The following is a 16,812-nucleotide window of genomic DNA, read 5'->3' on the forward strand; positions in this document are numbered from 1 at the left end:
AGTCAAGTTGTTGTAACTGTGAGTGTTTTCCTTGTTCTATATTGTTTATCCCTGCCATCATATAGGAACATTAAACAAAAAAAAAAGATGCATGTTGTTAGAAGTTGTGGGTATTGTAGGAGAGTCTGATTCATGCATTGATAATCTTTTTTTTTTTTTTTTTTTTTTTTTTTTATATAATGCATTATGCTTTGCAATTTATATACACACTATTTTGTCTCCCAGAAACATTTTCAGTGTTTCAATGTAACTTTTAGTTCAAAACAGAATGACATAATTTTCCCCCTGCAAATGCATCCCATTTGAGCTTAGACGTTCAATAATATGGCTAGACCACTAATAGCATCTACTACAACCAACAATGCAGCTGTTAGATGAGCTCTAGCACTGAAATGTTGTCTGTTTGTCTGAATGCCCTTTAAAAGAATGCTTAGGAATAAGTGTCCATGGTGCTGCTCTATTTTACTAATTATTCTGGGGTGCTGAAAGGACAGCACTTATAAACACAAACTGAAGAGCAAGATGCTCCTGGCAATAAGCATAATAAAAACCTGTGGGGGAACATATAAAGAAATAATCTTTAAAGATTTGGAAGAACAATGACTTGAAAGTTCAAAGGTAGCCTATCAGAGATAAATGTGCAGTATAATGTTATATAGGCTACAGAAAATTTCAGAAGTCACATAGGCAAATTAATGTTGAGGGGAGGCATAAGATGGAGTGTGTGCTTGGTGTGAGAAGGTTTGTACAACACTTCTGTCAGTCAGGTCTCATTCCTCATCCAGTCGTGCATGTATTATGCTAAAGCACTTAAAGAGCCGAACGTATTCGGTGTCAGAGTGCATATGACAGCTCCAGCATGCAAATCACCATTTTACTTCAACAACAGTAATTAGACGTGAAAGGTTTCATTTGCACAGGGACACTCACGCAAATATCTTGACACATCTTCAAACAACATTTGCAGGAGCACAATGAGCAGAGACGCCGATGTTGAAACATAACAGGGCTGTCAAGAGGAACAAACGCACGCATATGCTTGCACACCCACTAAACTGATGGAATTGTCATTAATGAGTAAGAAGCAGTCTATATGATGACCTTAATGAGGAGTATTTGTTTAAATATTTAAACAGATTGTTTAATTATGTTATCCTTCAGGGCCTGCCTAATTAACAAATGAACCATAAAAGACCAACACATTCAATTTTTCATACTTGGAAGGCAATTTAGGGGGCATATGTTTGTGAATTATCATGTATCATGCATTTGAACTTTTAATGATTGTTTATCAGAGGGTTAATATTGAACATCACAGCATGTAAATAAACACTGGACTGAATATTTTTCCTGTAACCATCTGCTTTGTATATCAGGGCTGAACAATATATATATATTTTTAAATATACCAACATTCTCACTGGCCCCACCACCATTTTTTTTTTTTATATATTAATGTTTTTATACATTAACTTGAAATGTCTATATTTTACATTTAGGTGATCACAGCCATGCTGATATAGAGCCGGTATCGCTCTCGTACTCGAGTGATATTGCGTATATATATATGTGTGTATATATATGTGTGTGTGTATATATATATATATATATATATATATATATATATACAGTGATACACACACACACTGTATATACACATAAATTTAGCAACAAACAAAAAATTTTAAAGACGTAATGTAATTTCATGAATTCATAACACTTTTTCTGCAAAACGATGGCATATTACTTTAAAAATACAGCAAAAAACTGGCATCTGTGGTTGCTGTAACAATGTTTCCATTATAGCATGGTGTCTGTATAATATACAACTTGTAATTGTATACTTGAAATTCCAAAATCTGCCTTTTACCTTTAAATGTACTGATAACCACGATAATAATAAAAGTGGCACAATAGAAAACCACATAATGAACTAGAGTTCATCGCAAGTGTCAATAAAACATTTGTACACACAAAAACAACACCATCAGAGTAACACAAGACACTAGAAAATGCAATAAACATTAACCATTGAACATAAAATATAAAAACACCCTAATGTACATTGATAACAAAAATAAAAAAGAAACAACGCTATTTAAATGAAATATAATCATATGTGATGTTTCACGCAGATATTTCTGAGAATGTCCTTTTACTATCCTTTGTACTTAAATGAGTCCTTAGATTGGGTTAGAAGTTGGTGCTCCTTACGCAGCCACAGCCATCAAAGAGATCCGAAGACAACTGGGGATTTACAGAAATCCTCCAAAACTAAGTCCGAGGATAACTGAGGCTTTACGCAATTCTTCGTAATGAGGTTAAAATGTCCCCAGAGTGGCATTTTGGTGATGCACAGATAAACGTTGTGTGTGAGCTTGTCACAGAGTCCATGAAAATTGTATTGCATAGGTAAATACTGGTTACCAGTGGTGGGCCGTCAGGGCCAGCAAAGCCTTCTCTGCTGGCCTAAACACTATCAGAATCACTGATTTAGTTTTAATATATTTTTCCATGAATGTGTATTAAATTATTTCCAACCTGTTATACTGCATTACTGTGTAATATTTATGGTTTCTATAGCTGTGGCATCATTATGATGGTATGAAGAGATGGATTAATTCATGTAGGACGCCACTGAAGGCCTAGGTGTAAAATGCACGGCCCGCCACTGCTGGTTACACAGATTACACCATATGCTCTAGACATTTTTAATTGTTCTCAGTACGTGTAATCATAGGAACCTTTATATGTTTGAGTTTTTTCCCCCTCATATATAGAAATGAGGGCACTCTGATGTGTTTAATAGATTATCTCTTTGTTTTCAGTGAAATATGAAAGAACCTTTTTCAAGTGATTTAATGCTTGGAGTATTGAATAGATTGCAGACCATTTAAGCTCCACTTCTGAAGATATGAGATAGCTACTCACCCACTAAAAGCTAAAGAAATAAATGATTTTAAAAATTTCATGGTGATTCTAAACTCTGTGATTTGTTTTGACAGGAAGAGGGGGGCACTAAAAAAGTTAACCCAGATTGGGCTTCCCTCCTTTGGGGCAGTATTCGCCTGAGGCTTAGCTCTTCAAGTTCTCACTGTGGAAGAAAACCAAGAGATATCAGACAGCTCAGATGCCATCTAAGGATGAAAACACAAATGCATTTGTTGCACATGTGCTACTCATGTGCTACTAATCATTTAGGCAGTGAATCTTTTCCTTTCTTCTCAAAAGCCCCATGTTCTTTTCTCTACATAATTATCAATCTTTTTCTTCGCAGCAGAAGCAAGAAATTAATAAGAAATCCTATTAATTAGGCCCACATATTGTGACTATAAAAAGAGGAGAGAAAAAAAAGAAATCCGACTGATTATATTCTAGAAGACTTTGGCAGGCGATGGCAGGTCTTTTCCTGTCTGTTAACAGGTGGAACAGCCTCCTAACTTAATCATTTGGACCAGATTAAGTCTGTTGGACTGATCTCTGTCATTGCTGCTTGGCTTGATTATCTCCTTATTTAGAAAACCACAAGCAGGGCAGCAGATACAGTAATTCACATGATAAATGAGCCAATAGGATCCATTCTAATTCATAATGGACACAGGCAGACAGAAAGTGCTTTATTTTGCTGTTATGATGTGTTTGCTGTTATAATGAAGATCAAGCAGAGAAATGTCAACAATAAGACCTCCAGCCGCAGAGAGATCAGCATTACGAATATCAACCAGAGAAAGATAAGCAATATGAATGTCAGCCAGAGAAAGCAATATTTCATCAGCAGGGTATCAGACAGTGCTGGAGGAATTAGTAGTAGGAGGGTCAGTGACATGACCTTCTTATTTTATCTGAATCTATTAATTTATTAAAAAATACTTTTAAAATGCTATTCCAATTCATGCATCCATTTCTTTGAATATGATGAATATATATTTTAAATGATTTCTTAGTTAAAATTCCTTTGGATGCTTTTTTTTTTTTTACCCTAAAGCAAATATATCTTACATCTCATATATCAGCTGTTATACATCTCCATGTCGGCTGTTGGATATCATAATTCTTAAAGAAAAAAACATTATTAAGAGATCAGAATAATTTTTTTATTAATATGTCTCACAAAAAAGTAAAGCGAATGTAAATCGGTAGTGAATCAGTAAAAAATAAAAACATAGTGAATCAGTTTTCAGTTAAAATATTAATATTTTTGAAGTAATAATTTGTGATTTTTGGGGAAAAAAATATTTTTTTACATTTAACAATATATTTAATAACTTTAATAACTTGAAGGTTACACATGACATTTTTAGAGTAATTAAACTAGGGACTTCACACGTGTGTTTAAAATTTTTTTCTTCTGATTTTTTCCATTTCTTATCTTGGGCACTCTTATTTGTCCTAGGGACATCTACACAAAGAACATCAAGCATTTGAGCAGTCTTGTAATCTTTACCAGACAGGCTGACAACTATACACCACCTATCATAACATATGACGATTTGTATTTTAAAATACACAGACCTGTTGGATGTGTCTGTAATCTCACCATTTACACAATGATTTCCACACTTTATTCTCATTTCTGAATGTGAATATTTATCTGAAGACGACTGACAGAATAATGTCTTCTATAAAGAGACTATTTTAGATCCCTCTTCTCCTTGACTCGTTCTCTCTTTGTTACTGTCCTTCATTTCTTTAAAGCTGTGCTATTCCAGAGTACAGCTTTTAGTTTAGCATTACGGTCTTGATCTTCCTTTAAGGTCCCTCAGTGTCACCTAGACAGTACTACAGTACTAACAGCAGTCGCCCATAAAACTGAACAGGCACAAAGCTCTAGGGTTATCATCTCCACCAAAAGCCTCAAACTGTAGGAAAGACTGTTTATAGCAGGTCATGTGATTAACTCACATGAGCTAAAGCCATCTGGCTTCCCTTACTGATGCTTATGAAGCTTTCATCTCATTTCTGTGCCAGTTGTGCTGAACTCTAGCCAAATGCACAAGTTTGCTTTTGTGGTAAATTGCTGATCTGATCTGTGCGAGTTTGTGTACACTGTGCAGTATTATGTTTCGATACGATCGGGAACGGAGAAGGTCAGACTCGAGCGAACTTGCTGCACGCACATTCGGAGACACGCACACATGCTGTGCCACCCCTGTGAGGTAAATGAAGCTGGTGAATAATTGGTTCATTTCCTGCGTCTTGGGTTCTTCTCTGCAATCAATCGCCCCAAGCACATAGACTCTCAGCTACAGTTAGACACATCAGGGGGCTCAGAAAGTGTGTGTATATTATTCTATTGTCTTTATGCTGTATTTTCTATATTTTTACATATACGTGTATATATATTTTATGCATATACGTGTGTGTGTGTGTGTGCGTGTTTTTGTGACAAACGAGGACATACATTTGTATAATGACAAGGGTATAACATAGGTATTACAAGGAGAAGGTGACTTTTCAGGACATTACCCCATGTCCCCACTTTTCAAAACGCATATAAATCGCACAGAATGGAGTGTATTGAAAATCTGAAATAGCACAAAGTTTCCTGTGAGGGGTAGGTTTAGGGGTAGGGTTGCTGAATCTGTATAGATTAGTAATTCAAATTTTTTTTTGAAAATACATTGATTGCATGAAATACAAAACCTATAAAATACAGCTGATATTTTGGTTTTGTACTGCACACAGTCCCAAGTCCTTCACTAGTGACTATCCTACGCTGTCGAGTCAAAAAGAAAGTCAAAGACAAATATGAGAAAGAATCGGTCTACAGGCAAACATGATATATTAGCAATTCATTTGTTGCTTGAAACATATATTTGATATCGTCAGAATACACAATGCCTTCTGAATGGCCAGCAATGGAGAAAGGTGTGAGCAGTGCACACAAAAAGTGTCTGAAATCTTCCCATTTCCCCTTTAGTTACTTCGGGTGTCAGACATTTTGGTGAGTATAATCTCTAGTGTACTCATTTCTTCCCATAATGCATCACAATAGGAAGTCCACAGCCTTTTTAGACACAATATATAGTAGCATCTTAATTCACTTTTTTAAATTCATTTTTGATGTAGTGAATTATTTGACATTCAGCGTAAAGGGAATCTCTCTTCCTCCACTAGATGGCAGTATCTGCTTTATTTTTGTCGTACTGCACAATATCAAACTAACTATGGATGACTTTTTAATTTAAAAGCAATCACGTTGTCATGTCATATTTTTGACACAATCTTGAATTTTTTTTTTTTTTTTCAAACAAATTGAAAACGCAGAGCCACAAATCTCAACTAATGCAAGTGTGGTCTTTGAACAAAAATGATAAATAGCTACTATTCTAACATGCACTCATGTTTTATCCATTTACTTCTGTTATTTTTATACTGAACTAATGAGATTTTCTCATCTCTTCTCTTAATCCGGAAAGTACAATAGTCTATTAGATTAAAGCTGTGTGTGTGTGTGTGTGTGTGTGTGTGTGTGTGTGTGTGTGCGTTTTTGTGACAAATGAGGACATAAATTTGTATAATGACAAGGGTATGACATAGGTATTACAAGGAGAAGGTGACTTTTCAGGACATTTTATAAATCACACAGAATGGAGTGTATTGAAAATCTGAAATAGCACAAAGTTTCCTGTGAGGGGTAGGTTTAGGGGTAGGGTTGGTGTAGGGAGATAGAATATACAGTCTGTACAGTATAAAAACCATTACGCCTATGGGATGTCCCCACTTTTCACAAAAACAAACCTGTGTGTGTGTGTGAGAGAGAGTGGGCCCCTGTGCAGGCCGCGTGAAGCCCATCTGGGTGTATGTTAGTGCAGTAGTCATCAGTCTGCCTGTAGCTGAGGCAGATGGTCGTTCCTCTGCAAGCCACTCAGTAAGTACATCACAGATCCGGGCATGTGGGCCAACCGCTCCACTACATCTTACTTAAAAAGTCTCTCTCTCTCGCTCTCTGGCTTCCTCTGTTCCCTCATCTCTCATTCTATGCACAGTATATATCACTGTGATACAGATACATTAGCGTACATTAGGGAAAGCATTTGTTACCCATAAGGCAAACACATCAAACTTACAGTAAACACCACGCTCATTTCTCATCACTTCTTCTTTTGGTAGTGTTCAGTGGGGTACAGTTTGAGACAACACTTAAAATCTAATTTTAATATGGATGTAAATGTTTATAATTCTGACAAATGTAAAGAAATGCTGTGATGTTAAACTATTCTGCACTATTTCTAGGCCAACATGTAATTTTGTGATATTGACCATGTGAACTCCTTTGTAGACATAAGGGGGACAAACCAAATAGTGATAATCAGGGCCGTAGCCAGGGTTTTATAATTACAGAGGTCCCAAATTTTGTCAGTCTTTTAACATTTCTATCATAAAACAGCTGGCAAATATGAAATGTTTGGCTACTTGCATCTTATTTCGCACTGTCACCGTGACAGGCAGCTAAGGCAGCTCATATGAGAGGGTCGGTTTAATCTTGGTGCTGTGCAATATCTTTGCAGCACCAAAGAAGAGTTAATACTATATTAGGCAATTATTTCACAAAGTACACCTCAGAAAAATACCGAGGTCTGGACCTCGGTGACCTCAAAGCTGGCTACGGCCATGCTAATAATTCTAAAATATGTCAGATTTTCAAGACAGTTGTTATGCTGAATTAGTAAAAATTGTTAAAAGAATTTTAACACTTTTAATAGACATACAGTATGGTATATATGTAGGATTGGTAAGAATTGTTCATATTTTAGAAAGAAGTCTTTTATGTTCACCAAGGCTCCATTTATTTGATCAAAAAATAAAGAAAAAACAGTAATATTATGAAATATTATTATGATTCAAAATAATGGTTTTCTATTCTAAGATATTTTAAAATGTAATTTATTCCTGTGATGGCAAAGCTGAATTTTCAGCAGCCATTACTCCAGTCTTCAGTTTCACACGATCCTTCAGAAATTATTCTAATATGATGATTTGGTGCTCTGGAAACACTTCTAATTATTATCAATTCATTATCAAAACAGTTGGTGCTGCTTAGTGTTTTTGTGGAAACCATGAAACATTTGTTTTAGGATTCTTTGATGAATAAAAAGTTCAAAAGAACAGTATTTATTTGAAATTTATTTGAAATAGAAATCTTTTTTAATAATGTAAAAGTCTTTACAGTCACTTTTAATCAATTGAATGCATCCTTGATGAATAAAATTATGAATTTATTTAAATAAATTTCATCACCATCTCTCACCATGTTTCTCTCTCTTCTTACTCATGCTCACACTGTTCAATATCTTTTTTGTAAAGCTCTGTCATAGATGGTGGCACAAATCTGCCACTCTCATTCGCAGTCTAAGCTTTCAGGTTGAGATTAGATCAGGTCTTGAAGAAATGACAAAAAGTAAATCCAGTCAAGGTAGAACCAGCCATTGTGCTCATTGCTTTGATCCGGTCTAGAGATAATGGCCAGTTTTTTTTTTTTTAATGCATTGAAGGGGATGATATCGTTACATGATTTTGGCAAAAGAGGCCATTGCCATGTGGGAGATTCAGCTGTCTCAAACACACACACAAGCCGAAAAACAAACATACAGAAAAGGCAAATTACCAGGGAAATTAGGGGCAGTTCTGGGCCCTCACCACTTAACCCAAAGCCAATGAAAGAGAGGGAGTGAGGGATGAAGAGAGGGAGCAGAGGTCTGAACCTGCTGTCCATGATGAAACAAGCCAGTGGAATTTAATTTCCCTCCGGTCAAGAGATGCCAATAAACACTATTGAATCCTGTTCCTGCCCTGACATGATAGGAATTTAATTTGAGACCCACAGGGATCTTCCTCTCTTTCTGTCTGTCTGCTGCACTGGAACACTGCCCTTCTCTCTGTTCTGGATGTTTGCATGGGCTGAGAAAGAAGGACAGAAATGATTGAAATTCCTAGTCCGCATCCAAGAACACATGCACGTTCACACACACACACACACCACACAGGTTGGAAGGCATCTCACAACATACCCCTCAGACACGTGCACGCTTGTATAGAAACTCCAGTGATGTAGTCTTGATCCGGCCCGTTCAAAGTTGCAAAGAATGTTTTGCTCTGATATGATCTTGCCTCAAAAGTAAAGGGTGAAAAGCAAAAGTCAACTACAGAATATCAAGGAGAGCGACCAACTACTTTGTTTAAATTTATTATTAGTATTATTATTAAGGTTTTTATTTTATTTTATTTTATTTTTTAAGGGTGCATCAGGGGCAGTCCTGGCTCACTTGGTGCCTAGCAGACATGATCAAAGGATAAAAAAAATTACAAGTAAGGAGGCACTGTACTCTGTCTGCTATACTACTATGTAATTTTCAGAAATTTTCATGTTATGGCTGATATTAAAATTCTGCATTATTTTGTCTAAATTCATTCAAATTGAAAAATTTTAAAAAATGTAAATGTAAAAAATTATAAATGTAAAAATTGTTCAGTGTCTTCAGTGTCACATGAAATCATGTGCAATATGCTGATTTGATACATTTATTATTATCAATGTTGAAAACAATTCTGCTGCTTAATATTTTTGTGGAAACGCCATAAATTCCCCCCCCGGTTTCTTTGACGAATAGAAAGTTCAAAAGAATAGAATTTATTTGCGATATAAATCTTTTGTTATATCAATTGCGTTGTCATTGCTTAATATAATTTTTTTTTTTTTTTATGTCAGATATATTCTGGAAACCTTTTAAATTTTGTAATTAAAGTATTGTAGTTTTCATTCATTCAAATATAAGATGAGTTAGTATAGTGGTATAGTTTTAGTTTCAGCTGGGTCTGAATGGGAGTTATGATTCAGAGAGTGCCCAAATGTGGAAGATGATGCTGACAGGGGGTCACTGTGAACCAGGGGAGAATGTGTTCAGTGGAAGCGAGTTCCTGCGGTTTAACAGGAGAGCAGAAGACTGGACGTCTATTAGACAGAGGAAATCTCCCTTGATCTAGACACACCAGTTTGTCTGAGTATAACCAAACTGGCCTAATGAAAGATATTGTATTGTGTTATTCATTAACTGGGACTTTGCACGCTCTGAAGAATTCTTTTCACATATTCTTTGAGGAGCATAACTGATGTGACATTTTCTTGTCAAAGATTTTAAAAACGCCTTTTGACTTTCTCTCCGTTCTGAACTCTCAAAATTAGATTAAAGATAAAGCTTAATGGCTTATGGAAATTCTTCTCTTTTTAATACACATGAAGACATGAAATATTTCAAACAGCACGAGCAATCGAGCCATAGGAGAGTTAGGAGAAAAAAAGAGTGAGAGATATCATTGCTAAATTACCATGGAACTGACATGGAAAACAGGCCGAATTTAAAAGGTGCTCAGTAATATTTTTGTCCAGGTGTTTGTACTTGTGCTTGAGGGAGAGAAAGCGAGAGAGAATTCGTTTTAATGGGTGAACCATGAGACCTGGTGCTCCGTTCGCTGTCAACCTGTGTTTAATGTGCTGAATGTGAGAACTGTTAAGGTCAGTGAGCAGGCAGAGAAAAGCCTCTCTCTCTTTCTGTAACGGGGGATTAAAGTGGGAGATCTAAATAGTTGTTTTATGGATGTGGGTGTCACTTTGTTCTCTTCTCTTCTACAAAGGTTGAATAGCACTGCTTTGAACCCACGACACCCCTAATTAGACCTTCAGCTCCACCTCCATCCGGCCTCACATCTTTCCACATGTGCTCTCGTTCCATATTCACTTATTCAGAGCCGGCTTTCATCACATTTTTTATTATGAGCACTTAGCGATCAATATAGTTGGCACCTATGAATGGCATTGTTGGAAATGCTCAAAAATGAGACGTATTCTGTAGTAATGTTAGATCTCCTAACTGTAGCCGTTGTGTTTATTCCAGGCACTCATAAATGAAGCAGTAATAGGTTTTCAAGATGGAAAGCAGAAGTGATGGTTTTTAAAGTGGATGAGTTCACAGATCTGAGAGGAAGCTATAGAGTCAGATGCTTGAGAAGAATTCTGAGAATGAGAGAACCAACATGAGATCAACTTGTCTCGCACATCTACAGCCTCCCAGCCTCCCAGCCACTCGTGAGCATCTCTGCAGGGGTCGCACGCTTAGGAGAGCCACAGTCATCCAACAGGTGGCATCATACATTGTCGTGTTAATGTGGAATATTATTATTCTTTGTTTGTGAGTGTGTAGCATGGTACAATATAAAAATAAACAATATAGGCAGGCCTCTGAAAAATGTGCCATTAAATCATTAGAATAACCTCCTGGAAAGATGATACTGAGCTGATTCACACACACTTTCTAAATGCCAAGTGCAGGTAAAATAGGGTTTATAAACCTTAATGACATAATTTTTCTAGGAATCACAAATATCACACAAAAACCAAAACTTGTTTCGTTTGTGCAACATGCAACATTTTTTAATTTTCAACATTTAGTTTAACTTGATGTACTAAAATAACAAACTAAAACTGAAATAAAACAAAAACTATATAGACATTTGAAAACAAAGCAATGTTGAAAAGAGTTGTTCTGCTTAATATTTTGTGAAAACTGCTACATTGTTTTGAATAGAAAGTGAATAGAACGTTCAAAACACAGCAACTATTTGAAATAATAATTTTTTTTATCAAAAATGTCTACTGTGACTTTTGATAAATTTAATGCATCCATGCTGAATAAAACTATTAATTTCTTTTCTTTTTTCTTTTTTAAATCAAAGTGTCCACAGAATTTTTATTGAGTGAGTGTGTGCATATATATATATATATGTGTGTGTGTGTGTGTGTGTGTGTGTGTGTGTGTGTGTGTGTGTGTGCCTGTGTGTCTGTGCCTTTTTTAGATACGAAGTGTGGCAACCAGAGTGTCAGCAGTCAATCATGATGTTCTTTTACTTACTCATCTCACACTGTCTCTGCTCACGGATGGATTCTGTAGGAAAAGTGTGCCTCATAATCCCTGATGGCCCATTAACTGCATCACATCCACCTCATTCATGATCTGCTCCCACACGCTACAGGGTTGTGTGATGCAGAGGCCCTCTGGCCAATTATGAGGCACGTGATCAGTATTATTGTCACAATTACTTCAACTTTCTCTATGTAGAAACTTGTTAATGAGCTCTATTAAACTGTTCCAGTGCTATGCTGTGTACAAACTCTCTCCTTTCAACCAAGTGCAGGTAAAATAGGGTTTATAAACCTTAATGACATAATTTTTCTAGGAATCACAAATATCACACAAAAACCAAAACTTGTTTCGTTTGTGCAACATGCAACATTTTTTAATTTTCAACATTTAGTTTAACTTGATGTACTAAAATAACAAACTAAAACTGAAATAAAACAAAAACTATATAGACATTTGAAAACAACAAAAAACTACAAAAATTACACAAACACACAACAAAATTACTAACACTTTAACTAAAATTAACATGAAAACAAACAAAACAAAAATATTGAATCTCAATGATACTAAAATAACATTACGAGGTAGCTGTTCCATTTTATTTAATTTTTTTCCAAGTAGATGTTTTTGTTTAAACAAAATACCCTTCTGTTTGATCTGTAACAATTTACTGTAATCTCTCTTTCCAGACAAAGATAAAAGACTTGACACTTGATTTTCCATGTCTCGTATAAGAAAAGATGTCAATGCACAATCCATTTTGGGAACAAAATGGTACGAGTGAGCAAAATCTGGCAAAACCTCATTTTGGGGGAGGTCCTCATTTATAAAAACATAGATTATATGTATAAACAGATAATTTATATAAAAATAAAGTATTTTTCTTTTAATTGTAAAAATGAATAAAGTTTTCTGTTAGGGTTAGTTTATAGTATTTATAACAAGCTGTATATAAAAACAGCAAAAGTCTATGGAATGTCCTCATTTACTGTATATAGCTAAGTAAACATGCGTGTGTGTGTCTTCTACAGACATTGCTTATTTGTGTCTCCAGCTGTATGTTTTAAACAAAATCAATTGCTTGTCAATTGAAAAATTACATGATTAGCTTTCAAACAAGTAACATAACACATCGTATTCCTTTTTCAACCTGTGGTATAAATGAAATAAGAATGAAACCCAGAGTATGAGAAAAAATGAGAGACTATATGACAGAGAGTGCACATTTAAATAGCTTAGATTTGTAAGGGAGAGTGTTTTGTAGCTCCCCAGACAGCAGCATTAAGAAGATAACCTGCAAATGTTCCATCAATTTATTTGCATGTGCTGTTACAAAACACATTTGCAAAAGTAGATTCAGGAGTAAAGCAGACACAGTAGTGGTATGGCATGCATACATGGAAACTTTCAACACAGATGATACTGCTAATGCATATTGGCTGCTACTGTCTGACATTTTGTGAAAACCAGAAGGACTTTGGAGACAAGTGCATGGATTATAATTAAGGAAGTAACTTCAAAATTTAACTTCAGGTCGCTTTTCACTTTAATTTTTTTTATATAAGATTCATCCTTTCCGCTGAATGTAACTTGTTTAAGCTAATGGAGATACTAATTGGAGATACAGGAAACTTGCGGTCCTGATGCATCCTGGGAACATGATGCTGTGTTTGTGGCAGAGGGAAAATGGTTGCCAGATCGCTCAGCCAATGTTCTGCCTGTTGTAACCCCACGACTGGGCCTGTCTGGCGTGGGTGGTGAGTAAGTGCAGAGCACGTGTAACTAATTCTGATGCAAAACGCATCCAAAAGCAATTAAGAGTTAACATCTGTTGTTTTGAGTCACAGGGACGGGGCGCATGTTAAAATGACAGATGTACAGTGTGGCTCTTCTCCGCTCTCTCGCTCTCTCGTTTCACTCCGCCACACATCTGTGAGACTGTGAGACTAAATTTAGGGTTACATTTTACAGGGGGGCTATGGGGGTGATGAATTTTGGGAATGAGTTGTAAAGCCCTGGGGGGAATATCATTTGTAGGGATGTAAAACAAAACAACATATTTTAAATGATTTTTAAAAGCGATTGCGATTGCCTTTTTACTAGGTTGCCTGAATGACTAGTTAACTTTAAGCCTTGTAGAACAAGACTGGTTTCAGGTTCACCAAATCATGGCTGGATGCATTTTTATGGAAGATTTACATAAGACACATTTGTTTAAAAACAGCTACATGGAATACAGCTACAACAGAATGCATTTTCTCAAGTTGGACGTTTAAATCGACACACCATTGCAAAAACCTTTCCATGGCAAGAAGCTTCGAAAAACAATGTATTATGACATGTTACAATGATTTTGTGTATTAAAGGGAATGAATTTAAAAACATTCCAAGAGGTTTTTTATAAAACCGCTTTATCTTACCTTATATGATATGATATACCTTATCATATCATATCATATATCATATCATATGTCTTTGAGGTCTTTGAAAGATTTTGAAAGTAGTCTCTCATGTGCACCAAGGCTGCATTTATTTTATTACATTATATATATAGCCTGTGTGTCTGTGCCTTTTTTAGATACCAAGTGTGGCAACCAGAGTGTCAGCAGTCAATCATGATGTTCTTTTACTTTGACATCTCACACTGTCTCTGCTCACGGATGGATTCTGTAGGAAAAGTGTGCCTCATAATCCCTGATGGCCCATTAACTGCATCACATCCACCTCATTCATGATCTGCTCCCACACGCTACAGGGTTGTGTGATGCAGAGGCCCTCTGGCCAATTATGAGGCACGTGATCAGTATTATTGTCACAATTACTTCAACTTTCTCTATGTAGAAACTTGTTAATGAGCTCTATTAAACTGTTCCAGTGCTATGCTGTGTACAAACTCTCTCCTTTCAATCCACACCATCTCAAAAGTGTCCTTGATCAGACGCTCTGTCAAAAGTAGCAAGAGTGTAGTGTTAAATAGCTGCTACACGGTGACCTTTTCCACCTTGTTTTCCTGTAGTAAATGTTGAACTGTGCTGTCTGTGTGTCAGAATGGGAAAGCTCTGGTAATGATGCTCCAGAGAGATGTACTCTTTGCTTACGTGTGTGTCTGCGTGTACCGGATCAGTCTGCACAATGTGTTTGTATGGCTGACGTCGCTCCCTGAGGTCTGTATAAGCACACTTTTGATATTGAATTAATCGCAGGAGCCTTTGAAGTTAACGGCTAGCTGAATCTCATGTGAAGTTTGCAACAACAAAAAAAGAGATGACATCCCTAGAGGAAGAGTTTAGGCCTGTACTGTATGTGTGTGCGTGTGTGTGTGTGTGCATGCACTCCTGAACATGTTATTAGTGAATGTTACATGGTGATCCATCAATCTCATATCTGAACAGCTTTAATAATTAAAGGTGAGTGTGTGTGTGTGTGTATGTGTGTGCACTTTTTGAATCTTAATTCTTAAAGAGATTGTTCACCCAAAAATAAAAATGGCATGATTTACTTGCCCTCATGTCGTTCCAAACCCATGAGAATTTTGTTAATTGTTAAAACACAAATGAAGATTGAGAAGTTTCTGTCCCTCCATTGAAAATCCAGTTAACCAAAACTTACAAGATCCAAAAAGGTTATAAGGCACCGTAAATTTTGAATTAAGCAGTTTAATTCAAGTTTTGTGAAGTGATACAGTCGCTTTATATGGTGATTTCAATAAAATCGGTTAATCATATAAAGCGATCATATCTCTTCACAAGACTTGGATTAAACCCCTCAATTCATATGGATTCATTTGCTTTCAGTGGAGGAACAGAAACTTCTCAGGTTTCATTAAAAATATCTTCATTTGTGTTTTGAAGGTTAATATAAGTCTTATGGGATTGAAACGACATGAAGGTGAGTAAATGATGCCAGAATGTTCATATTTGGATGAACTATCGCTTTAATGTTTTACATGGTTCATAAATCTCTCTGAACATTTTAATATATAAAAAGATAATAGAGTAAGATTCACAGAAAATTATAGGTAATTGTTACATATTGCTCAAAAAATGATGTATACAAACAAGGCAAGGTCAGCAATGTTGTGTTAAAATGACTTTTAAGTGGTTAAGAACAGTTAGCTCTAGTTTTATCACAACGAACAGTTCAGCTTGTTAACTCATCCTGCAACTAATATGAACTCATGACCGTGTCGTCATAGTAACCCAGCTATGCTCACATTTAAGTACCTTCTTAAAAGTGTTGTTGGTGCAAAACTAGTAATTACAGCAAAATTTAAAAACATTCTGTGATGGCTAGGTTGACTGATTTCAGTCTTGATGATCAAATTCAGCCTAAAAGTCTAAAAATAAAAATGCTTAATTTATTTTATATGCCATCATATACAGTTACTTCCTTTTGTGGTTTTAAACAATCAGTGAAATAATTTATTCTTAGAAAAGAACTGTGTGATTGTCAAGTGTAGTTGTCTAATTAAATTATAGCATCTACATGCATAACCAACTCTCTCTCTCTCTCTTTTTTTTAGGGCTACCCTAAGAAAGAGAAAGCCATTGCAAAAGCCCTGGGGGATTTGAAGGCTAACTTCTATTGTGAACTATGCGATAAGCAGTACCATAAACATCAGGAGTTTGACAACCACATCAACTCGTATGACCACGCACATAAACAGGTAAACTCCAACAGCAGGTGGTCTAGCTCATTAGATGGAGAAGCAGGAAAGAATGCAGAAATGAGAGAATGTTTGGAACCTTGAATCAACTCTTCCCCTACAGTCTATAAAACCATTACTACTTTCAGTGAAGCATCTCTGTACATAATGGTATGCATAGAAATTATGGTGTGCTTAGTCAGATACACTTGTTGACTACAGTTTGCTTTTGTTACAATAGTTAACCCC

General features: G+C 35.9%; 1 protein-coding gene across 1 annotated transcript in view; it reads left to right on the forward strand.

The window, feature by feature from the left end:
* Window positions 1–16,812, forward strand: part of LOC107723561 (G patch domain-containing protein 8-like) — a 110,468-nt gene that overhangs the window by 62,494 nt on the left and 31,162 nt on the right. The window contains exon 2 of the mRNA XM_016532247.1: window positions 16,441–16,584. Coding sequence (XP_016387733.1) covers window positions 16,441–16,584 — 144 coding nt within the window. The remainder of the gene's footprint in view (window positions 1–16,440; window positions 16,585–16,812) is intronic.

Source organism: Sinocyclocheilus rhinocerous, unplaced genomic scaffold, assembly GCF_001515625.1.
Source record: "Sinocyclocheilus rhinocerous isolate Xijiao unplaced genomic scaffold, SAMN03320098_v1.1 scaffold241, whole genome shotgun sequence".
Taxonomy (NCBI): Eukaryota; Metazoa; Chordata; class Actinopteri; order Cypriniformes; family Cyprinidae; genus Sinocyclocheilus; species Sinocyclocheilus rhinocerous.